This window comes from Scyliorhinus torazame, chromosome 6 (assembly GCF_047496885.1).
Source record: "Scyliorhinus torazame isolate Kashiwa2021f chromosome 6, sScyTor2.1, whole genome shotgun sequence".
Taxonomy (NCBI): Eukaryota; Metazoa; Chordata; class Chondrichthyes; order Carcharhiniformes; family Scyliorhinidae; genus Scyliorhinus; species Scyliorhinus torazame.
Window position 1 is genome coordinate 87,380,219 of NC_092712.1, and position 26,516 is coordinate 87,406,734.

At 45.8% G+C, this 26,516-nt stretch overlaps 1 protein-coding gene across 9 annotated transcripts in view; it reads left to right on the top strand.

The window, feature by feature from the left end:
• abi1a (abl-interactor 1a) overlaps positions 1 to 26,516 on the top strand; it is a 153,105-nt gene that overhangs the window by 77,207 nt on the left and 49,382 nt on the right. For all 9 annotated transcript variants that reach the window (XM_072508432.1, XM_072508435.1, XM_072508440.1 and 6 more), the window contains one exon: positions 15,198 to 15,374. In XM_072508432.1, coding sequence (XP_072364533.1) covers positions 15,198 to 15,374 — 177 coding nt within the window. The remainder of the gene's footprint in view (positions 1 to 15,197; positions 15,375 to 26,516) is intronic.

Sequence of the window (26,516 nt, forward strand, 5' to 3'; positions counted from 1 at the left end):
GGTAAAAATACCTTCAACTGAAATGTAATTGATTATTGCCTTATTGGCACTTAGCTCTGCTGTGAACTAATGAAATCTGTGTTTTGCTAAATAGTGTGTGCATGCCTATATTTCCTCTGAAGCCTGAAGCGCTCGTTTTTGAGCAGAGCAAATTGAGAGGGAAGATTTGAATAATGTTTTGTTCTGCGTGTCCATTTTTGGACACTTGGGTCTTGCATTGCACAAAACATATTGTGCCAGATTTGTAGGTGCGGCACATAATGCTGGCCTGTTAATTAACAGGGTGTTTATTATGTGGTTACACTTTGGCTGGGCTCATCCTGCATTTTGGTATGCTGAGCCAATGCATTTTGAAGGAGGAACATAAGTGCTGTTGAGGTATGCTATTTTGCAACTTCCGGGCACTAAATTCCAGTTCAGATAATGACTTGATGTGCTTTGAATTGGTGATACATTGGTTTTTTTCTGGGTTTAAATGGGCAACATTTTCTGTGTAATTACATCCTGAAATAGTTCAAATGCAGCATGGGTTGAAAGTTTTGGAATGGGTAGTTAACATGTTTGCAGTAAATTAGAATGGGTGGTGGAGAAAGGAACTAGTGGGAACCATAGTTATTAAAGTCACGGGGTAAAATAGTAGAAGGCCCAAAAATGCCTTTTAATCTTGAGACTTTAGTGGCTACGTTTTCAGAGCTGTGATAATTTATTTTCAGTTTAAAACTGGGCTGATCGTACTGATGGATTTCTCTCTCCAGAGCAGCAGTTACTAATGCAAATATTGAAAGAAACTAAAAATGCTGGAGAGAATAAAAATGTAAAAATCCAGGTGCAGCGTCTTTGTCATACGTTACAGGTGCGGATTTCAAATTAGCCTTTTCATATTTTCATTGCACCCTTCCTGCTGAACTGGCTTCATTTTAACAAGTGAGTAATTTATTTGCCCAAATTTACCTCCAACGTCTAAATTAACAAAAGCACTCTCTCACCACATTCAAGAACTTTGCCCCAAATAAGTATTTGGCTTGAACGGTTCCAGTGTCCCCAATGCCCAGAAATGAAATGGCTATTGATGTAAATTGCTTCCCCCCCCCAAGCATTCTACTATCACAGGATTATGGGTAATACACCCCATTTATGCAGTAAATGAAACTGTTTTGGTAGTACGATGTAGCTAATTTTACACCCGAAATAGCGCAATTTCCTGTGATTTGGAGGGTGGAGAAGGAAGGTTTCTATGAAAGCACAACTAGAATCTGTTTCCTGTATTATATCTATGCCTGATAAATTGAACAGATTCAGTGAAAACAATCCATAATATTTTTCTTTTATCAGCCCAGTTTGTAATACTAATCTGACTCCTATTCTACTATTGGATCAACAGGAAAGGCAAAATAAAATCTTTATTCCTGATGTGGTTGTCTGTTGAACATAATGAGCAATTCTGGTGTGGACGGTTTGAAAATGCCAGTTTTTGACAGTTTGTGGTTAAGGACCTGAATTACAGCTAAAGAATCAAAATAGTGTTTACATTGCCCTACCACAAAATATCCTTAGTAGCTTGCATGTTATGTTTGTCCAATGCTGTACGAGAATTATATTATGATCAGACAGAAGTCAACATGGTTTTTAAAAAGGGAATCAAAACAGAAAATTCATGCCTGGATACACCTGGAGAAAGAGAAACGACCAACGTTTGAGTCAGTGTGACTCATGGTAGCATAGTGGTTAGTTAGCACTGATGCGTCAGCACCAGAGACCCGGGTTCAATTCCGGCCTTGGGTGAATGTTGGTGCGGAGTTTGCACGTTCTCGTGTCTGCGTGGATTTCTTTGGGGTGCTCTGGTTTCCTCCCACAGCCCAAAAATGCAGGTTAGGTGGCATTGGGGAATAGGGCAGTGGAGTGGGCCTTAGTCGGGTGCTCTTTCGGCGGGTCGTTGGGCCAAATAGCCGCCTCCTGCACTGCAGGGATTCTATGACTCTTCAGAGCTAAAGAGAGGATTAAGTGGCATTGATTTTATACTGTTGAGGCGGTGGAGCAAAATAGCTAAGTGAGTGAGGAGAGATTGCCTAAAGATGTAATTAATGGCAGTGGTAAAGGCTATAGAAGGTGCTGGTAGTAGCATGTGCTGATAGCTTACGGTGAGATCGAAATGTTAATGGGAGAACAAAGGTCAGTGCTCAGTGAAAGCAACACTTGAGAACAAGTGTTTGGCCCTTACATGCGGGGTTGGAACAGAAAAAAATATATTTTTCGAAATCCCTACGGTGAAGAAGGAGGCCATTTGGCCCATCAAGTCTGCACTGACCCTCTAAAAGAGCACCGTACCTTGGCCCTAAGGTTGTTGAACTCGTGCCTAATCAGAAGATGAGGTGTTCCTCCAGTTTGCGTTGGGCTTCACTGGAACATTACAGCAGGCCAACAGGTGATGTGTGGGCATGCAATCAAGATGCAGAGTTGAAATGGCGAGCAATGGGAAGGTTGTGGTCATGCTTGCGGACTGAGCGCAGGTGTTCCACAGAGCAGTCACCCAGTCTGCGTTTTATTATCTTAGAAAAGGGCAAGTGTGTTTGACAAAATTAATCTTTTGAGGATTTAACTTGTAGAGTTGGAGCATAAATGGCAGCCGACTTGTAAAAGACACTTGATAAGGTGCCAATATACAAGATAAGAATTCATGGAACATATTAACATGGATAGAGGATTGGTTATTGGGCAGAAAGCAGACGAGGGACAGAGGATTGGTTATTAGACAGAAAGCAGATGAGGGACAAAAAGGGTATTTGGCAGGTTATAATTATTGAAGTGCCGCAAGGATCAGTGTTGCGACCTCATCCGTTTACAATCTATTTTAAGACTTGGGTGAAGAGGTAGAGTAATGTATCTTGTGTTTGTTGACAAAACAAAGCTAAGTGAGAACATAAGTTGTGAGGAGGACAGGAAGAGTGTGAAGAGATCTAGAAATGTTAATTAAGTGGGTAACAGGTGGCAGATGAAATATAACGTGGGAGAGTTTTTTTGTGCAGCAAGAAAAGCAGAATGAAACTTGTAAATGATGTTCAAAAGAGAGGGACTCGCGCAAGAAATTGAAAATTAGCTTATAGGTAAATTTTAGTAAGTTGGAAGGCAACTGTACTTCCCCTTTTTTGCAAGGGACTTGGAGTACAAGATTAAGCAAGTTTTTGTTTTAGCGAGACTTCAAAGGAGAGGTGGAAACCTGGAGGATTTTAAGCATGCAGTTTGAATGTCATGGCCTATGTGATTCAAGACAAGATCACTGTTCTGCAACAATCCTGCCTTCAGAGGGACCTAAAGGTTTGGGAAGATGGACTGGCACATAGACCAAATTTTACTTAATGCGTATTCCCTTCCAGATCGATCCCATGCTTGCATACCCTGACCAGTTACATTTAATGTTTTAACGTCTTTAATGCTGGGCATTGCACAATGTGTAAGTTATGGTTATATAGATATTATATTAATAATGCTACGTGCCGGAGTGTGGCGACTAGGGGCTTTTCACAGTAACTTAATTGCAGTGTTAATGTAAGCCTACTTGTGACAATAAACATTATTGTTATTATTATTATTATTGATAGGGTGGCGGTGTTGACCTTGGGTAGGGTGCTCTTTCCAAGAGCCGGTGCAGACTCGATGGGCCGAATGGCCTCCTTCTGCACTGTAAATTCTATGATCTATTATTTGAGGCTTTGTTTGAGCATGGACTTGTGTTGAGGTGACCAGTGATAAGTTATTTTCTGCACACAGGCGCTGTGGATACTTTCTTTTGTCATGGAATTGAATCAACTTTCATAGCCGAGTTTTAGGAAACATTTTAAAAATGTTTCCCAGTACCCAATTGAATTAGGACATCATTGGCCATGTCATCTCAATGTAACAATTGTTTGGTTATGATGCTAATTGAATTATGTTTGTTCTGGTCAAACATGGGGATGCCCATGTCTCCTACTGAAGCTGATATTAATTCCTGTGCAATGATCCAATGTTTTCCTGACATTGCAACTCTTTCGTATGAGGTGTCAAGAGTCTTAATATTGTCAGCAGCTGTAACAGAGCACAGAGCTGTCCTCGCCATATGAGGCACCGTTGACTGAAAAAGTACTTGTCCTTGTGATCATGTTTATTCCAAGTGTCTGTGTAAAGAAGATGGTTTTTAGTCTGTTATTTGACAGAACCTCCTGCAGTTAAGGGTAATCAGTGTCCCAAGTAAATGCCATTTTGATGTACTTCATTGTTATTTTTACATTGCTTTGATTTAAAACCTGTTTTATGCCTAGTGTCAGTGTTTCACTTCGCAGGCTAATATTTGCATATGGAGTCCGGAATCATTGTCTTGTCAGTAATTTGTTTTCAGTCGAGGGCATTTGTAGTGGCAAGACAAATTTTATTCCTTTGCTCATGATCGCTATCTTGTTTTCTTAAAACTAGCCAACTCCACTGTCCATTTCATACTTGGCCTCAGCAAATATAGTTATAGTGCAAGCAGTTATAGTACAAGGTATACATTGGGGCAAAAAACAAATTTAGGTCTCAGCTCAATTAGACTCGACAGTTGCAACCAAATTAGTGCATGACGATTGGAGGGGAGGACATTGCACTGTATATCTTATCTTATTTCCATTGATGCATCTTGAAGTAAAATAGCTACTTCATACAACAAATTCCCAAAGAGCCTTCGGACCGAGTAGCCTACTAAAAAAAAAAAAAAAAAAAAAATGCATTAAATGAATAACTAAAATCTGCCATTAGACATTTTGGATTGGATTTGTTTATTGTCACGTGTACCGAGGTACAGTGAAAAGCATTGTTTTGCGTGCAGCTCCAGACCGATCATTCCGTACATAGAAAGAAAATACATGGCATAGACCATAAGACATAGGAGTGGAAGTAAGGCCATTCGGCCCATCGAGTCCACTCCACCATTCAATCATAGCTGATTTCAACTCCATTTACCCGCTCTCCATAGCCCTTAATTCCTTGAGAAATCAAGAATTTATCAACTTCTGTCTTAAAGACACTCAACGTCCCAGCCTCCACCGCCCTCTGTGGCAATGAATTCCACAGACCCACCACTCTCTGGCTGAAGAAATTTCTCCTCATCTCTGTTCTAAAGTGACTCCCTTTTATTCTAAGGCTGTGCCCCCGGGTCCTAGTCTCCCCTGTTAATGGAAACAACTTCCCTACATCCACCCTATCTAAGCCATTCATTGTCTTGTAAGTTTCTATTAGATCTCCCCTCAACCTCCTAAACTCCAATGAATATAATCCCAGGATCCTCAGACGTTCATCATATGTTAGGCCTACCATTCCTGGGATCATCCGTGTGAATCTCCGCTGGACCCGCTCCAGTGCCAGTATGTCCTTCCTGAGGTGTGGGGCCCAAAATTGCTCACAGTATTCTAAATGGGGCCTAACTAATGCTTTATAAAGCTTCAGAAGTACATCCCTGCTTTTATATTCCAAGCCTCTTGAGATGAATGACAACATTGCATTTGCTTTCTTAATTACAGACTCAACCTGCAAGTTTACCTTTAGAGAATACTGGACTAGGACTCCCAAGTCCCTTTGCACTTCAGCATTATGAATTTTGTCACCGTTTAGAAAATAGTCCGTGCCTCTATTCTTTTTTCCAAAGTGCAAGACTTCGCACTTGCCCACATTGAATTTCATCAGCCATTTCTTGGACCACACTCCTAAACTGTCTAAATCTTTCTGCAGCCTCCCCACCTCCTCAATACTACCTGCCCCTCCACCTATCTTTGTATCATCGGCAAACTTAGCCAGAATGCCCCCAGTCCTGTCATCTAGATCGTTAATATATAAAGAGAACAGCTGTGGCCCCAACACTGAACCCTGCGGGACACCACTCGTCACCGGTTGCCATTCCGAAAAAGAACCTTTTATCCCAACTCTCTGCCTGACAGCCAATCGTCAATCCATGTTAGTACCTTGCCTCGAATACCATGGGCCCTTATTTTACTCAGCAGTCTCCCGTGAGGCACCTTATCAAAGGCCTTTTGGAAGTCAAGATAGATAACATCCATTGGCTCTCCTTGGTTAACCTATTTGTTATCACTTCAAAGAACTCTTAACAGGTTTGTCAGGCACGACCTCCCCTTACTAAATCCATGCTGACTTGTCCTAATCCCACCCTGCACTTCCAAGAATTTAGAAATCTCATCCTTAACAATGGATTCTAGAATCTTGCCAACAACCGAGGTTAGGCTAATTGGCCTATCATTTTCCATCTTTTTCCTTGTTCCCTTCTTGAACAGGGGGGGTTACAACAGCGATTTTCCAATCCTCTGGGACTTTCCATGACTCCAGTGACTTTTGAAAGATCATAACTAACGCCTCCACTATTTCTTCAGCTATCTCCTTTAGAACTCTAGGATGTAGCCCATCTGGGCCCGGGGATTTATCAATTTTTAGACCTCTTAGTTTCTCTAGCACTTTCTCCTTTGTGATGGCTACCATATTCAACTCTGCCCCCTGACTCTCCTGAATAGTTGGGATATTACTCATGTCTTCTACGGTGAAGACTGACGCAAAGTACTTATTCAGTTCCTCAGCTATGTCCTGGTCTCCTATCACAAAATTACCAGCGTCATTTTGGAGCGGCCCAATATCAACTTTTGCCTCCCGTTTGTTTTTAATGTATTTAAAGAAACTTTTACTATCATTCCTTTTTTAAAAAAAAAAAAAAATATTTTATTCACAATTTTTGGCCAACCATGACAGTACATTGTGTATCCTTTACACAGTAATATAACAATATAAATAACAATAGCCAGTTTTAAGCAAGAAATAAATAATATATAAACAACATCGAAATTAAAAAATAAAACTAAATGGCAACTGCCTTGTCCCAAATAAATACTCTCCAAAAATACAATTTAGCAGTCCAATATACAATTACCTATAACAACAACCTATACATATTATACATATTCACTAACATCCCTGAGAGTCCTTCTGGTTCCTTCCCCCCCCCTCCCCCCTGGGTTGCTGCTGCTGTCTTCTTTTCCATTCCCTCTATCTTTCTGTGAGGTATTCGACGAACGGTTGCCACCGCCTGGTGAACCCTTGAGCTGATCCCCTTAGGACGAACTTAATCCGTTCCAACTTTATAAACCCTGCCATGTCATTTATCCAGATCTCCACACCCGGGGGCTTGGCTTCCTTCCACATCAACAGTATCCTGCGCCGGGCTACTAGGGACGCAAAGGCCAAAACATCAGCCTCTTTCGCCTCCTGCACTCCCGGCTCCTCTGCAACCCCGAATATAGCCAACCCCCAGCTTGGTTCGACCTGGACCCCCACCACCTTCGAAAGCACCTTTGTCACCCCCACCCAAAACCCCTGTAGTGCCGGACATGACCAGAACATATGGGTGTGATTCGCTGGGCTTCTCGAACATCTCGCACACCTATCCTCTACTCCAAAAAATTTACTGAGCCGTGCTCCAGTCATATGCGCCCTGTGTAACACCTTAAATTGTATCAGGCTTAGCCTGGCACACTAGGACGATGAGTTTACCCTACTTAGGGCATCAGCCCACAGCCCCTCCTCAATCTCCTCCCCCAGCTCCTCTTCCCATTTCCCTTTCAGCTCATCTACCATAATCTCCCCCTCGTCCCTCATTTCCCTATATATGTCTGATACCTTACCGTCCCCCACCCATGTCTTTGAGATCACTCTGTCCTGCACCTCCTGCGTCGGGAGCTGCGGGAATTCCCTCACCTGTTGCCTCGCAAAAGCCCTCAGTTGCATATACCGGAATGCATTCCCTTGGAGCAACCCATATTTTTCGGTCAGCGCTCCCAGACTTGCAAACGTCCCATCTACAAACAGATCTCTCAATTGTGTTACTCCTGCTCTTTGCCATGTTCCAAATCCCCCATCCATTCTCCCCGGAGCAAACCTATGGTTATTTCTTATCGGGGAACACACCGAGGCTCCCGTCTTACCCCTATGCCGTCTCCACTGCCCCCAGATTTTCAGAGTAGCCACCACCACCGGGCTTGTGGTGTATTTCTTCGGTGAGAACGGCAACGGCGCCGTCACCATAGCTTGTAGGCTAGTCCCCCTGCAGGATGCCCTCTCCAATCTCTTCCACGCCGCTCCCTCCTCTTCTCCCATCCATTTACATACCATTGAGACATTGGCGGCCCAGTAGTACTCACTTAGGCTCGGTAGTGCCAGCCCCCCCCTATCCCTACTACGCTGCAGAAATCCCCTCCTCACTCTCGGGGTCTTCCCGGCCCACACAAAACTCATGATATTCTTCTCAATCCTTTTGAAAAAAGCCTTCGTGATCACCACCGGGAGGCACTGAAACACAAAAAGGAACCTCGGGAGGACCACCATTTTAACCGCCTGCACCCTCCCTGCCAGTGACAGGGATACCATGTCCCATCTCTTGAAGTCCTCCTCCATCTGCTCCACCAACCGCGTTAAATTTAACCTATGCAATGTACCCCAATTCTTGGCTATCTGGATCCCCAAGTAGTGAAAGCCCCTTGTTACCTTCCTCAGCGGTAAGTCCTCTATTTCTCTGCTCTGCCCCCCTGGATGCACCACAAACAACTCACTTTTCCCCATGTTCAGTTTATATCCTGAAAATTCTCCAAACTCCCCAAGTATCCGCATTATCTCTGGCATCCCCTCCGCCAGGTCCGCCACATACAACAACAAATCGTCCGCATACAGAGATACCCGGTGTTCTTCTCCTCCCCTGAGTACTCCCCTCCACTTCCTGGAACCCCTCAGTGCTATTGCCAGGGGCTCAATCGCCAGTGCAAACAATAATGGGGACAGAGGACATCCCTGCCTCGTCCCTCTATGGAGCCGGAAATATGCAGACCCCCGTCCATTCGTGACCACGCTCGCCATCGGGGCCCTATACAGCAGCTGTACCCATCTAAAATACTCTTCTCCAAAGCCAAATCTCCTCAACACCTCCCACAAATAATTCCACTCCACTCTATCAAATGCTTTCTCGGCATCCATCGCCACCACTATCTCCGCTTCCCCCTCTGGTGGGGGCATCATCATTACCCCTAGCAGCCTCCGTATATTCGTATTCAGCTGTCTCCCCATCACAAACCCAGTTTGGTCCTCATGGACCACCCCCGGGACACATTCCTCTATCCTCATTGCCATTACCTTGGCCAGAATCTTAGCGTCTACATTCAGGAGGGAAATAGGCCAATGCGGGTCTTTTTCTTTCTTTAGGAGAAGCGATATCGTTGCCTCTGACATAGTCGGGGGCAGCTGTCCCCTTTCCCTCGCCTCATTAAAGGTTCTCATCATTAGCGGGGCGAGCAAGTCCACGTATTTCCTGTAAAATTCAACTGGGAATCCATCCGCTCCCGGAGCCTTCCCCGCCTGCATGCTCCTAATTCCTTTCACTACTTCCTCCATTTCGATCTGTGCTCCCAGTCCCACCCTCTCCTGCTCCTCCACCTTAGGAAATTCCAGCTGGTCCAGAAAACACATCATTCTCTCCTTCCCATCCGGGGGCTGAGCTTCATATAACCTTTCATAGAATGCCTTGAACACTCCATTCACTCTCTCCGCTTCCCGCTCCATCTTTCCCTCCTCATCCCTCACTCCCCCTATTTCCCTCGCTGCTCCCCTTTTCCTCAATTGGTGGGCCAGCAACCTGCTCGCCTTCTCCCCATATTCGTATTGTACACCCTGTGCCTTCCTCCACTGTGCCTCTGCAGTACCCGTAGTCAGCAAATCAAATTCTACGTGTAGCCTTTGCCTTTCCCTGTACAGTCCCTCCTCCGGTGCCTCCGCATATTGCCTGTCCACCCTCAGAAGTTCTTGCAGCAACCGCTCCCGTTCCCTACTCTCCTGCTTTCCTTTATGTGCCCTGATTGATATCCGCTCCCCTCTAACCACTGCCTTCAGCGCCTCCCAGACCACTCCCACCTGGACCTCCCCATTATCATTGAGTTCCAAGTACTTTTCAATACACCCCCTCACCATTAGACACCTCCCCCCCCCTCATCCGACATTAGTCCCATGTCCATTATCCAGGGTGGAAATAGCTATGGCCATATACTCCGTCCCCCTCACCTTCGGGATCAGCGCCCTTCCCAAAACAAAAAAGTCTATTCGCGAATAAACTTTGTGGACATAGGAGAAAAACGAAAACTCCTTACTCCTAGGTCTACTAAATCTCCATGGGTCTACTCCTCCCATCTGCTCCAGAAAGTCTTTAAGCACCTTGGCTGCTGCCGGCCTCCTTCCAGTCCTGGACCTCGATCTGTCCAGCCCTGGTTCCAGCACTGTGTTAAAATCTCCACCCATTACCAACTTCCCCACCTCCTAGGTCCGGGATACGTCCTAACATGCGCCTCATAAAGTTGGCATCATCCCAGTTCGGGGCATATACGTTCACTTAAGACTACCGCCTCGCCCTGTAATTTGCCACTCACCATCACGTATCTGCCCCCACTATCCGCCACTATGGTCTTTGCCTCAAACATTACCCGCTTCCCCACTAGTATGGCCACCCCCCTGTTTTTTGCGTCTAGCCCCGAATGAAACACCTGCCCCACCCATCCTTTGCGTAGTCTAACCTGGTCTATCAGTTTCAAATGCGTCTCCTGTAACATAACCACATCTGCCTTAAGTTTCTTTAGGTGTGTGAGTACCCGTGCCCTCTTTATCGGCCCGTTCAGCCCTCTCACATTCCACGTGATCAGCCGGGTTGGGGGGCTCTTTACCCCCCCCCTAGTTGATTAGCCATCCCCTTTTTTACCCAGCTCCTCACCCGGTTCCCACGCAGCTGTGTCCCCCCCCAGGCGGTGCCCCCCCGCCCCGCCCACCCCACCCCATACCAGTTTCCCCCTTCTCCCCAGCAGCAGCAACCCAGTAAATCCCCCCCCCCCCCCCCCGCTAGATCCCCCACTAACGTAGTTACACCCCCCATGTTGCTCCCAGAAGTCAGCAAACTCTGGCCGACCTCTGCTTCCCCCCCGTGACCTCGGCTCGCACCGTGCGACGCCCCCTCCTTCCTGCTTCCCTATTCCCGCCATAATTATCATAGCGCGGGAACAAAGCCCGCGCTTCCCTTTTGGCCCTGCCCCCAATGGCCAACGCCCCCAACTCCTCCACCTCCCTTCCTCCCTCCCCCACAACCTGTGGAAGAGAGAAAAGTTACCGGGTCGCAGGATTAACAAAAAAATCATCTCTTCCCCCCTTTTCCCCCCTCCTCTTCGCCCCCCATATTCGCCCCACCACTTTGTCTCGAACGTTCTTTTTTAATAACCCACTCATTCCAATTTCTCTAACAATAAATGCCCACGCCTCATCCGCCGTTTCAAAGTAGTGGTGCTTCCCTTGATATGTGACCCACAGTCTTGCCGGCTGCAGCATTCCAAATTTGATCTTCTTTTTATGAAGCACCGCCTTGGCCCGATTAAAGCTCGCCCTCCTTCTCGCCACCTCCGCACTCCAGTCTTGATATACGCGGATCACCGCGTTCTCCCATCTACTGCTCCGAGTTTTCTTTGCCCATCTTAGGACCATCTCTCTGTCCTTAAAACGGAGGAATCTCACCACTATGGCTCGAGGAATTTCTCCAGCCCTCGGTCTTCGCGCCATAACTCGATAGGCTCCCTCCACCTCCAGCGGACCCGTCGGGGCCTCCGATCCCATCAACGAGTGCAGCATCGTGCTCACATATGCCCCGACATCCGCCCCTTCTGTACCTTCAGGAAGACCAAGAATCCTTAAATTCTTCCTCCTCGCATTATTCTCCAGCACCTCCAGCCTTTCCACACATCGTTTATGGTGTGCCTCGTGCATCTCCGTCTTCACCACCAGGCCCTGTATATCGTCCTCGTTCTCGGCAGCCTTTCCCTTCACGACCCGAAGCTCCCGCTCCTGGGTCTTTTGCTCATCTTTTAGCCCTTCAATCGCCTGTAATATCGGGGCCAACAGCTCCTTCTTCATCTCCTTTTTAAGCTCTTCCACGCAGCGTTTCAAAAACTCGTGTTGTTCAGGGCCCCATATTAAACTGCCACCTTCCGACGCCATTTTGGTTTTTGCTTGCCTTCCTTGCCGCTGCTCTAAAGGATCCACCGCAATCCGGCCACTTTCCTCTCCTTTTTCCATCCGTATCCAGGGGGGATTCCCTTCTGGTTTACCGCACAATGCTTTTAGCCGTTAAAATTGCCGTTGGGGCTCTTATTCAGAGCCCAAAAGTCCGTTCCACCGGGAGCTGCCGAAACGTGCGACTTAGCTGGTCATCGCCGCACCCGGAAGTCTTTACTATCATTCCTAATGTTACTGGCTAGCCTACCTTCAAATTTGATCCTCTTTCCTTATTTCTCACTTTGTTATCCTCTGTTTGTTTTTGTAGTCTTCCCAATCTTCTGACTTCCCACTACTCTTTGCCACATTATAAGCTTTCTCTTTTGCTTTGATGCATTCCCTAACTTCCTTTGTCAGCCACGGCTGCCTAATCCCCCCTCTGATAACCTTTCTTTTCTTTGCGATGAACCTCTGTACTGTGTCCTCAATTACTCCCAGAAACTCCTGCCATTGCTGTTCTACTGTCTTTCCCACTAGGCTCTGCTCCCAGTTGATTTGTGTCAGTTCCTCCCTCATGCCCCTGTAGTTACCTTTATTTAACTGTAACACCTTTACATCTGATTCTACCTTCTTTCTTTCAAATTGGAGATTGAATTCGACCATATTATGATCACTGCCTCCTAAGTGCTCCCTTACTTTAAGATCTTTAATCAAGTCTGGCTCATTACATAACACTAAGTCCAGAATGGCTTGTTCCCTCGTGGGCTCCATCACAAGCTGTTCCAAAAAGCCCTCCTGTAAACATTCAATGAATTCCCTTTCCTTGGGTCCACTGGCAGCATTATTTACCCAGTCCACCTGCATATTGAAGTCCCCCATGATCACTGTGACCGTGCCTTTCTGACATGCACTTTCTATTTCGTGGTGCATTTTGTGCCCCCGGTCCTGACCACTGTTAGGAGGCCTGTACATAACTCCCATTATGGTTTTTTTGCCTTTGTGGTTCCTCAACTCTACCCACACAGACTCCACATCATCTGACCCTATGTCGTTTAGTGCTATTGATTTAATTTCATTCCTAATTAACAAGGCAACCTGCCCCCTCTGCCCACCTCTCTGTCTTTTCGATAGGTTGTGAATCCCTGGATGTTTAAATGCCAGTCCTGAACCCCCTGCAACCATGTCTCTGTGATGCCTACCACATCATACCTGCCAGTCACAATCTGGGCCACAAGCTCATCTACCTTCTTCCATACACTGCGCGCATTTAAATATAGCACCTTTAATTCTCTATTGACCGTCCCTTTTTGTTTTCTTAGTGTGGTGGACCTTGGTTTACTGAGCCTTTCCATACACTGTGTCATATTTTGTGGGATGGGGACAATCGTAACCACCCTTGAGTTTTGTCTGTTCGTGTTTTTTTGTATTGCTAAGCAGCTACGCTCCCCGCTGATTACTTCACCTCTTGGTTCCCTGACTTTCCCTTCCCCCCCAATCTTTAGTTTAAAGTCCTATTGACCACCCTATTTACTCTTTTCGCCAGAACACTGGTCCCAGCTCGGTTCAGGTGGAGACCATCCCAACGGTATAGGTGCCCCCTGTCCCAAAACTGACGCCAGTGTCCCATGAAAAGGAACCCCTCATTCCCACACCACTCTTTCAGCCACGTGTTAACTTCCCTTATTCTTGCCTCCCTATGCCAATTTGCACGTGGCTCGGGCAGTAATCCGGAGATTATGACCCTTGAGGACCTGTTTTTTAATTTGAATCCTAGCTCTTTATAATCTCTAAACAGGTCCTCTTTCCTAGACTTGCCTATGTTGTTGGTACCGACATGGACCACAACAACTGTGAGACCTCCCAGAGCTGTACCATTGTTTCGGCAATCCTGGTCAAAATCGTGCACCGACATAGATGGGCAAAGTTTATACTTTGAAGGTTTTTGAAATGAGTGGCACGGTGACATAGTGAGCACTGTCTGGGTGGGTTTCCTCCAGGTGCTCTGGTTTCCTCACACAGTCCAAAGATGTGCAGGTTGGGTGAATTGGCTATGCTAAATTGCCCTTTGGTGTCCAAAAGGTTGGGGGGGTTAAGAGGATAGGGTGAGGGGTGGTCCTAGGTAGGGTGCTCTTTCCAAGGGTCGATGCAGACTCAATGGGTTGAATGGCTTCCTTCTGCACTGTAGGGAATCTATGATTGAGTGAATAGAGAGCGGAACAAAAATAACCCCCCTGACTAGAACTTGAGTGATGGCTAAATTTACCCTATTCAAAACCATAATTCACAATTCTCTCAAACCAGGAGATGCTGTTTTTTCCCAGTTGAAACATATACTTTGTTCTATAGGAACAATAAAAGACTCCTTCTGGGCTAGAATTAATTAAGAGAATTTGCTTTGGCCCAGAACTTGGGTTCAATTAACAACTCTTGATCTGAAAATGCTTAATTTGATTTGTTCCCTAAAATTGTTTAATTTGAATAATTGGATAGTTCAATCATTTGACTGAATTTTACTTTTAGTGACCAAGAGTAGACTGCAATCATCTTTTCCAGAATTCTGATGTGAATTCAATTTACACTTAACATTGCTTTGGAGAAGATTTTTTTTTTTTAAAGGTAATTTTATTTCAAAATTAACACTGGGAAAAGTGTAGGTATTGACTTGCAGTGAAGCCCACTTCACGTGAAAATATTAAATATAAACTTATTTGGATATGAGGTCCTTGTCACAGAATATTGTCCATTTTATTTTCTGCATCAATTTTTGGATATGCAGCCTTGCTGTCTTGTGGATTTGATTTCTTCTTTTCGGGTTAATGTTGTTTGATCTCTCAGCTCAACATTTAGTTACAACTAAAGTGCCACATTTTCCATGCATATTGTGTCAGTGTTGAGCTATCTAAACGGGTTCTTTTTGGTATCATTGCAAAAGCATTTTTTCCCTCAGTAGTTTAAGATCAGTGATGTTCAGCAAATTAGAAAGAGAAGGGTGAAAGTCTAGGCAGCAACTTGGAAGGAGAAGGGTAAAAATCTAGAGGAGGAAGAGAAAAATATTCAGATTTGACATGTTTAATTCAATTTTAATATAAATTCTGGAAGATTAACTTTACACTCTTTTTAACTAGACTGTGGACATCCATAAAGAAAAAGTGGCTCGTCGGGAGATAGGTATTCTGACTACCAACAAGAACACCTCAAGAACTCACAAAATCATAGCACCAGCCAGTGTTGAGAGACCAGTCCGATACATTCGGAAGCCAATAGATTACACCGTGTTGGATGATGTTGGTCATGGAGTGAAGGTAACTTTTTCAAAATGAAGTCATGAAAGATATTTCAGATTATTAAAATCTCAAGTTCTTATGGCCTTGCATTCGTGAGTCTGGTGCAACCTTGGGAGGGATATGTAAAGTGTGTATTGAATCGGAAGGTCTGTTCTATTAAAGTAAGTTTTATATCATCTATGTTCTGCCATTCATTTTTAAAACGATTTACTGCTAGGCTATGCTTGCAATCATTAAACAATATTTAAGATACTTCATCCTCCAGAATTGGGATATCCTTGTTATGCAGGAATTCTAAAGAATGCAGAGACCAGGTAACATTAGCTTCTTGATTTATCCCGAAGTTACTTTAAGGTTGAAGTGTTTTCCACCAAGTGCAAATGCCTTTTTTGGGAGTTCATGTTCATTTTAGCTTTTGTCGAACTGTTAAGATATGTTTTGAATTTCTGTATTCCAGTATGAAATTCCAATGGAGGGAGAGGCATATTTCAGCTAGCCTGCTGAAGCTTTTCAGCTTCGTCTACAATTGTGGCAGAATCCATTGAATGTTGATGAATCCTGACTATCCGCCGTGAATTTCACTTTTAAATGTTAGGAGTTTCACATTGGCTCAGGTGTATTATTACAAGTACTTGGTGTCATGTTTCTTGAAATTATTTTTACCCCAACATAATACTACGTAATCAAGTATTTATCTATCACTTCAGTCATAGTCTGATTTTTCTGCCACGTTTGGGTTTAGGGAGCACAGAGGCTTGTCAGGTCAAATCATCAAACTAATTAGTTGAATATTCTGTTGTGTTTCTTAGCATGCTGCATTGTCCAATGTTGTGTTTTGATGTCAAGTTAGTCTGTAGGAAGCGAGGGTTTGCTTGAACAACTAATGTGGAGCTGGAGGGAAATATCTAATCAAACTCTAAAATGACTACACTATAATAGTTAGTTATTTAAATTCATGCAGTGCCTTTAATATAGAAAAATGTACAAGGTGCCTCACAAAACACAAGAAATTGGCAGAGTCAAAGGAGATATTGGGAGGGTGACTAATCTGTTAGAGTTTAAGCAGGGTCAAAGGAAAGGTGGAAGCCATGATAGAATTTCAGAGCCTAGTCCTCGGCAGTTGAAGTCAAATGGCCAGGGAATTTTAAATTCAGGATTTTAATTTCGCAGAGCCAATGTCGGTCACTGACCATAGTAGTATTGGGATATCCTGTTGGGATGCAGGCAGCAGTGTGTTGGATAAAGTGACCAGGGTAGAGGATGAGAGAGGCTAGTTGTGAGAGCATTGAAACAATCAGTGGAGGCGATAAACATGATTAAGTGTCTCAGCAGGATGTAGGCTGCAGTTGGGAAATGTCTGAAGTGAAAGTATGTGATCTTAATGTTGGAGAGGATATGGAGTTAAAATTTTAATTGGTAAAATAAGATGCCATGGTTACAAAAAAGTTGACTTCTAGCTGAGGCAATTGTTGGGGAAGGTGGATAAAATCACTTTGCATAGAGTTTGTGGTTGGATGGAAAATGATATTGGTCTTCCCAGTGTTTTCTGGAGAAAATTGAAGCTCATCCAGAGCTGAATGTCAGACGAACAGTCTGTATTGAGAGAGGCAAATCATCTTTTCTGGTTATGACAACCCATAAGGGAAGCTGTGTTTGAGGAGTTAATTAAATACAAGTTAATTCAATGCAAATGAAAATTGACTTAAAGATGATCACTGAATATGATGCTTTAAAATTAATCCCTGAAATTATAGCTTGTGCCTCTGTGTTCACAATAGACACTACCTACCTCTGGTTTGGATTTTCATAGATTTTGGGAGGAACATTATACCAGTCAAACTGCTAGTTATAGATGAAATTCCAAAATATGTTATTCACACTTATGCCTCACTTGAATGAATCCAAACAATTGAATGATTAGCCAAGAGGTGTTCTTCACTTTTGGTACTGACAGAAGTTTCTCCTGCAATGAGACTGTTCACCAAATCCATGCAGGCTAAGTTTAATTTAAAAAAACCCACAAGAAAACAACAGAACCATTTTGCTTATTGAGTTTAGGTTTTCAATCCTGAAATCTGTTCAAATATATTTTAATTAAAAAGTATTATTAATAACTACTTTTGTTATGCAAAAGTATGATTTGCCTTAATGGTATAGATTCTTAGCCAATAATCTTTTATTGTTTTCATATCTGTCATCGTGTTTGGAACGATGGAAGCTAATTGACCTGAACCTTTTACAAATTGAAATCGTCACTTTTTCTATTTCTATTGTTCGGACTCCGTAGAATCTGTGCGACAGTGCATGGATAGCTCGGTTGGTAGAACATTGACTTTTAATCTGAGGGTCCAGGGTTCAGGTCCCTGCACTGGTGATGATTGGGGTGGCATGGTGGCACAGTGGTTGGCACTGCTGTCTCGTAGCTCCAGGGACCTGGGTTCAATTCTAGCCTGAGGTGACTCTGTGTGGAGTTTGCACTTTTCCCCATGTATGCGTGGGTTCTCTCTCTTCCCCCCCCCCCCCCCCCCCCCCTCCCCCCAGTCCAAAAATGTGCAGGTTAGTGGATTGGCCATGTTAAATTGACCCTGAGTGTCCAAAAGGTTAGGTGAGGTTATTGGGTTACAGTGATCAGGTGGAGGCGTGGGCTTAGGGTGCTCTTTCCAAGGGCCAGTGCAGACTTGATGGGCCGAATAGCCTCCACCTGCACTGTAAATTCCATGGTCCTATGACAAAGCCATCTGTGATCAACAGAAGGTTGATATCTCATTATTTGGTCTCAAAATTGTCAGGTAGTTCAGAAAAGGAAATGGAAAGGATGTGTAAGGCACAGGAGACTATTTGGCCGATTGTATCTGTACCTGCATTTTCCTGGAGAATTTGAAAGAGCTGCAAGGTGGCATAGTGGTTAGCCCGGTTGCTTCACAGTGCCAGGGTCCTGGGTTCAATTCCGAGCTTGGGTCACTCTCTGTGTGGAGTCTGCACATTCTCCCTGTGTCTGCGTGGGTTTCCTCCAGCGGCTCCGGTTTCCTTCCACAAGTCCCGAAAGACGTGCTTGTTAGGTCAATTGGACATTCTGAATTCTCCCTCTGTGTACCCGAACAGATGCTGCAGTGTGGTGACTCGGGGCTTTTCACAGTAACTTCATTGCAGTGTACTTGTGACAACAATAAAGATTATTATTATTTTGGTGCTGCTCTGTGTTCTCACTATAGTTCTATATCTTCTGCATCCAAATTATTATTTTTTAAAACAAATTTAGAATACCCAATTCATTTTTTCCAATTGAATGAAATGAAAGGGCAGCACGGTAGCATTGTGGATAGCACAATTGCTTCACAGCTCCAGGGTCCCAGGTTCGATTCCGGCTTGGGTCATTGTCTATGCGGAGTCTGCACATCCCGTGTGTGTGGGGGTTTCCTCCCAAAGTCCAAAGATGAGGAGGTTAGGTGGATTGGCCATGATAAATTGCCCTTAGTGTCCAAAAATTGCCCATAGTAGTGGGTGGAGTTACTGGGTTATGGGGAAAGGTTGGAGGTGTTGACCTTGGGTAGGGTGCTCTTTCCAAGAGCCGGGCTAGACTCGATGAGCCAAATGGCCTCCTTCTGCACTGTAAATTCAATGAAATGAATGAAAATCGCTTATTGTCACAAGTCGGCTTCAATGAATTTACTGTGAAAAGCCCCTAGTCGCCACATTGCAGCGCCTGTTCGGGGTGGCTGGTACGGGAATTGAACCCGCGCTGCTGGCTTTGGTCTGCTTTACAAGCTAGCTATTTAGCCCACTTTGCTAAACCAGCCCCAATTAACGGGTAATTGAGTGTGGCCAATCTCTCCAGTGCAAAGTTTAGTGCATGTACCGTTTGTTCGTTAGTACAACTGTGTTGTGAACTTTTAATAATCACAGTATCCTACAACCCTCCCCTACTGAGGGAAGGGTACCCTGTTTTTCCAACACAAAATTAGTGTTTGTACCATTTGGCCTTGTATATATTTTTTTACTGTTTTAATAAAAAAATATGGCCAATCCACCTACCCTGCACATCTTTGGGTTGTGGGGGCAAAACCCACGCAAACATGGGGAGAATGTGCAAACTCCACACGGACAGTGACCAGGAGCCGGGATCAAACCTGGGACCTCGTCGGCGTGAGGCAGCAGTGCTAACCATTGCACCAGCGTACTGCCCCCCCCGGCGTCCAAAATTTAGCTGCTATTCTGAAAGATGCTGTGTCTTTGCCTCAAACTCGCTGTAGCAAAGCATTCCTTGTCTAATTGTTTTTTAAAATTTCTCATCCTCCCAAATTGATCATTTAGAAGTGGCCAATTTAAAATAGGTCTTTACGTGAGTAAAATATCAATCCAAGGACTCTGAAATTAAGATTGAACGGTGAGGGTCAGTATGGTGGCGCAGTGGTTAGCACTGCTGCATCACGGCGCCGAGGTGCCAGGTTCTATCTGGGCTCTGGATCACTGACCGTGTGGACTTTGCACATTCTCCCCGTATTTGTGTGGGTTTCACCCACAACCCAGATGTGCAGGGTAGGTGGATTGGCCACGCTAAATTGCCCCTTAATTGAAAAAAGTGAATTTGGTACTCTAAATTTGAAAAAATATTGAAAGGTGAGAAATTAAAATAATAATAATCTTCTATTGCCATAATTATGTAGTTACTGTGAAAAGCCCCTCGTCGCCACATTCTGGCACCTGTTCGGGTAAGCTGGTACGGGAATTGAACCTGCGCTGCTGGCCTTGTTCTGCATTACAAACCAGCTGTCTAAACCATGGGTACAAAGAAAACATTTATATATTGCCTGTTAAAAAGTTTTGATTGAGTCAAGTTTCAGGATAACTGCTCGTTGAGACAATTAATTGCTCAACTTAACTGACCCAGGGCAGCACGGTGGCCTAGTGGTTAGCACAGCTGCCTCACGGCGCTGAGGTCCCAGGTTCGATCCCGGCTCTGGGTCACTGTCCGTGTGGAGTTTGCACATTCTCCCCATGTCTGTGGGTTTCGCCCCCACAACCCAAAAATGTGCAGAGTAGGTGGATTGGCCACACTAAATTGCCCCTTAATTGGAAAAAATAATTGGGTAATCTAAATTTAAAAGAAAAACTTAACTGACCAGAATTGTCAGATGAGCTGTAGGTTTTATTTTTGATTGAGCAGAAATTTAACACTTCCTCTTATTTAAACTGTGCATAGAAATCTTATCAATTTGTTTACATTTAATGACTACTGCATTTTATTTTATTTTTAAATGGATTAATTATAGGTGCTAAACAGTTTTACTGGTGCAATTGAAGTGAACTGAAGTAATTCAGAAAGTAAAATATCTTGAACTGCAAATGTGAGTCCATTACAAGCGGAGTCAGGAAAATTTATAATGGCGAGGAAACAAGTTTGTTTGTCTTCACAGACAAATGCTCAAAACATCTCAGAAATAGTGGAGAATCGAGGGACTAGTGTAAGCAAGAAAGTCCCAAGATATTACCATTAGTTTTTGAAAAAAAGTACTAAAGAAATTAATGCGACTTAGGGTAAATACATCCCTTGAACCTGATGACCTACATCCATGAGTGTTGAAGTGGCTGCAGAGATAATAGATACATAGTTTCAAAATTCCATAGGTTCTGGAATGGTTCCTGAAAATTGGGAGGTGGAATTTAAGAAAGGAGGGAGAAAGAAAATGCGGCCACAGACATGTCTGTTTAATATCAGTAGCAGGGAAAATGCTAGAATCTATAATAAAGAATGTGATAACCGGACACTTAGCAAATAATGTTAGGATTGGGCAGAGACAACCTGGATTTGCAATTTGAAAGAAAGAAGGTAGAATCAGATGTAAAGGTCTTACAGTTAATTAAAGATAACTACAGGGGCATGAGGGAGGAACTGACTAAAATCGACTGGGAGCAGAGCCTAGTGGGAAAGACAGTAGAACAGCAATGTCAGGGGTTTCTGGGAGTAATTGAGGACACAGTTTAGAGGTTCATCCCAAAGAAAAGAAAGGTTATCAGGGGAGGATTAGGCAGCCATGGCTGACAAAGGAAGTCAGGGAATGCATCAAAGCAAAAGAGAGAGCCTACAATGTGGCAAAGAGTAGTGGGAAGTCAGAAGATTGGGAAGGCTACAAAAACAAACCGAGGATAACAAAGAGAGAAATAAGGAAAGAGAAGATCAAATATGAAGGTAGGCTAGCCAGTAACATTAGGAATGATAGTAAAAGTTTCTTTAAATACATTAAAAACAAATGGGAGGCAAAAGTAGACATTGGGCCGCTCCAAAATGACGCTGGTAATTTTGTGATGGGAGACCAGGAAATAGCTGAGGAACTGAATAAGTACTTTGCGTCAGTCTTCACCTTAGAAGACATGAGTAATATCCCAACTATTCAGGAGAGTCAGGGGGCAGAGTTGAATATGGTAGCCATCACAAAGGAGAAAGTGCTAGAGAAATTAAGAGGTCTAAAAATTGATAAATCCCCGGGCCCAGATGGGCTACATCCTAGAGTTCTAAAGGAGATAGCTGAAGAAATAGTGGAGGCGTTAGTTATGATCTTTCAAAAGTCACTGGAGTCAGGGAAAGGCCCAGAGGATTGGAAAATCGCTGTTGTAACCCCCCTGTTCAAGAAGGGAACAAGAAAAAAGATGGAAAATTATAGGCCAATTAGCCTAACCTCTGTTGTTTGCATGATTCTAAAATCCATCGTTAAGGATGAGATTTCTAAATTCTTGGAAGTGCAGGGTGGGATTAGGACAAGTCCGCATGGATTTAGTAAGGGGAGGTCGTGCATGACAAACCTGTTAGAGTTCTTTGAAGAGATAACAAATAGGTTAGACCAAGGAGAGCCAATGGATGTTATCTATCTTGACTTCCAAAAGGCCTTTGATCAGGTGCCTCACGGGAGACTGCTGAGTAAAATAAGGGCCCATGGTATTCGAGGCAAGGTACTAACATGGATTGACGATTGGCTGTCAGGCAGAAGGCAGAGAGTTGGGATAAAAGGTTCTTTTTCGGAATGGCAACCAGTGACGAGTGGTGTCCCGCAGGGTTCAGTGTTGGGGCCACAGTTGTTCTCTTTATATATTAATGATCTAGATGATGGGACTGGGGGCATTCTGGCTAAGTTTGCCGATGATACAAAGATAGGTGGAGGGGCAGGTAGTATGGAGGAGGTAGGGAGGCTGCAGAAAGATTTAGACAGTTTAGGAGTGTGGTCCAAGAAATGGCTGATGAAATTCAACGTGGGCAAGTGCGAGGTCTTGCACTTTGGAAAAAAGAATAGAGGCATGGACTATTTTCTAAACGGTGACAAAATTCATAATGCTGAAGTGCAGAGGGACTTGGGAGTCCTAGTCCAGGATTCTCTAAAGGTAAACTAGCAGGTTGAGTCCGTAATTAAGAAAGCAAATGCAATGTTGTCATTTATCTCAAGGGGCTTGGAATATAAAAGCAGGGATGTACTTCTGAAGCTTTATAAAGCACTAGTTAGGCCCCATTTAGAATACTGTGCAATTTTGGGCCCCACACCTCAGGAAGGACATACTGGCACTGGAGCGGGTCCAGCGGAGATTCACACGGTTGATCCCAGGAATGGAAGGCCTAACATACGATGAACGTCTGAGGATCCTGGGATTATATTCATTGGAGTTTAGGAGGTTGAGGGGAGATCTAATAGAAACTTACAAGATAATGAATGGCTTAGATAGGGTGGACGTAGGGAAGTTGTTTCCATTAGCAGGGGAGACTAGGACCCGGGGGCACAGCCTTCGAATAGAAGGGAGTCACTTTAGAACAGAGATGAAGAGAAATTTCTTCAGCCAGAGAGTGGCGGGTCTGTGGAATTCATTGCCACAGAGGGCGGTGGAGGCTGGGACGTTGAGTGTCTTTAAGACAGAAGTTGATAAATTCTTGATTTCTCGAGGAATTAAGGGCTATGGAGAGAGAGCGGGTAAGTGATGTTGAAATCAGCCATGATTGAATGGAGGAGTGGACTCGATGGGCCGAATGGCCTTACTTCCGCTCCTATGTCTTATGAAAGGAAAATAATGTTCAACAAACTTGAAGATGTGATACACCATCGATAATAGACGATGAGTGTTAAACGTAACTGAGCTTTAAGACACTAAACAGCAAGCCTCCTTCCTCTGGACCCGAACTGGGTCTGGAGGCGGAGACTTGCCACTTTTATACAGAAGCCTGAGGAGAGGAGCCACAGGCGAAGCCAGCCTGGACAAGCCCAGGCATGTACAATACAGCACCATGCATATAATACAATAACGTGGTTTACCATATTCACCCCCTGTTTTAAAAAAAAAAAAAAAGTCGGGCGTGGGTGAAGCTTGCTTGCTTGTTGTGGGGGAGGTGGGGGAAGACAGTGTAAGGTGGTGGTGATGGTCGCCGGGGAGCCTGCAGGAGCCGAATCCCGAAAGGAGACCGTGCCCTGCTGCCCGTCCTGGTGTGTCATGTCGGCATATTGGGGGTTTGCATGGAGCAGCAGGACCTTCTCGACGAGGGGGTCGGTTTTATAGATGGTCGTCCTGCTGGAGGCGATGCCTTTGCTGAGCAGGAATTTACGCAACTCGTCGCACATAAAGGAGCAGCCCCGATCACTGTGGATGTAGGCGGGGAACCCGAACAAGGTGAAAAGACTGTGCAGGGCCTTGATAACGGAAGCAGAGGTCATGTCAGCACAGGGGATGGCAAAGGGGAATCTGGAGTACTCGTCAACGATGTTGAGGAAGTACACGTTACGGTCGGTGGAGGGGAGGGGCCCTTTGAAGTCCATGCTGAGGCACTCAAAGGGACGAGAGGCCTTTACCAGGTGCGCTCTGTCTGACCGATTGAAGTGCGGTTTGCACTCCACGCAGACCTGGCAGTCCCTGGTCATGGACCTGACCTCCTCGATGGAGTAGGGCAGGTTGCGAGCCTTGATGAAATGGAAACACCGGGTGACCCCCGGGTAACCGGTCGCTGTGGAGGGCCCGGAGTCGGTCTACCTGTGCGCTGGCACATGTATCGCGGGAGAGGGCACCTGGGGGCTCATTGAGCTTCCTGGGGCAATACAAGATGTCACAGCTGTAGGTGGAGAGTTCGATCCTCCACCTCAAGATCTTGTCGTTCTTGATTTTGCCCCGCTGTGTTATTAAAACGTGAAGGAACCGATCGTTGGTCAGTGAGGAGAGTGAATCGCCTGCTGGCCAGGTAATGCCTCCAATGTCTCACAGCTTCTACGATGGCTTGGGCTTCCTTTTCGATGTAGGAGTGTCGAATTTCGGAGGCATGGAGGGTACGGGAGAAGAAAGCCACGGCCTGCCCGCTTGGTTGAATGTAGCGGCCAGCGCAAAGTCCAACGCATCGCTCTCCAGTTGGAAAGGGATGGACTCGTCCACAGCGTGCATCGCGGCTTCGGTAATGTCTGCTTTGATGCGATTGAAGGCCAGTTGGGCCTCAGTCGTCAAGGGAAAAATGTTGGATTTGATCAGTGGGCGGGCCTTGTCCGCATAGTTGGGGACCCACTGGGCATAGTAAGAGAAGAACCCCAGGCATCTCTTCAGGGCCTTAGGGCAGCGGGGGAGGGGGAGTTCCAGGAGGGGGCGTATGCGGTCGTGGTCGGGCCCTAGGACTCCCGTGTTCCACGACGTAGCCGAGGATGGCCAGGCGGGTTGTGCGAAAGACGCATTTCTCTCCATTGTAAGTTAGGTTCAGGAGTTTTGCGGTGTGGAGGAAACGCCAGAGGTTCTTGTCATAGTCCTGCTGGTCACGGCCACAGATGGTGACGTGTCTAGGTACGGGAACGTGGCCCGCAGCCTGTACTGGTCATTCGGTCCATTTCCCTTTGGAAGACCGAGACTCCGTTGGTGACGCCGAAGGGAACCCTGAGTAAGTGATAGAGGCAGCCATCTGCCTCGAAGTAAGTGTATTGACGGTCCTCCGGGTGGATAGGGAGCTGGTGGTATGCAGACTTCAAGTTGACTGTAGAGAAGACTCAATACTGTGCAATCTGATTGATCATGTCAGATATGCGAGGGAGAGGGTACGCGTCGAGCTGCATGTACCGGTTGATAGTCTGACTATAGTCCATGACCATCCGGTGCTTCGCCTCAGTCTTGACGACCACCACTTGGGCTCTCCAGGGGCTGTTACTAGCCTCAATGATCCCTTCTCGCAGGTGTCGCTGGACCTCCGACCTGATGAAGGCCCTGTCCTGGGCACTGTAACGTCTGCTCCTGGTAGCGACGGGTTTACAGTCCAGGGTGAGGTTTGCGAAGAGGGAGGGTGGGGCGACCTTAAGGGTCGCGAGGCTACAGACGGTGAGGGAGGCCAGGGGTCCGTTGAACTTTAAGGTCAAGCTCTGGAGATGGCACTGGAAGTCGAGCCCCAGTAATAGGGCAGCGCAGAGATGGGGGAGAACGTAGAGCCTAAAGTTGGTGTACTCTACGCCTTGCACAGTGAGGGTCACGACACAATACCCCCCAGCTTTCCACTGCATGGGATCTGGAAGCCAGGGAGATTTTCTGGGTAGCAGGTACGACGGGGAGGGAGCAGCGCCTTACCATGCCTGGGTGAATGAAGCTGTCTGTGCTCCCGGAGTCGAAGAGGCAGGCGGTCTCGTGCCCGTTGATCCGGACGGTCATCGTGGACTTCGCGAGGTGGTGCGGCCGGGCACGGTAGAGTGTGACGGCGGTGAGAGTCAGAAGGCGATCGGTAGGCCGGTCGGAGGTAGCGGCGGCCAGCGTACGGTCGGGTGAGAGCGCTCCCGGGAGGCTGCGGAGTGGTCCCAAGATGGTGGCCCCATGAGTCTCACGTAGCGGGGGAGGTCCACGTGGGTCGCACGTGGCGGGCGAGGTGTAAGATGGTGTCCAAAATGGCGGCCCCCATGGGTCGCACGTGTCGGCTGAAATTAAAGATGGCGGCACCCATGGCTCGCACCTGGCGGGTGGTGCGGCAGCTGGGGTGCCCCGACAGGCAGCAGGCAGCGCTGCTGGGCGTAGAAGATTTAGGGGGGGTCGGGCCTGGCAGGCCTTTGTGAAGTGGCCCTTCTTCCCACAGCCATTACAGGTTGCGTTCTGTGCCGGGCAGCGTTGTTGGGGGTGATTTCTTTGGCTGCAGAAGTAGCACTTCGGGCCTCCGGCATTGGCGGGCCGCTGCGCGGCGCAGGC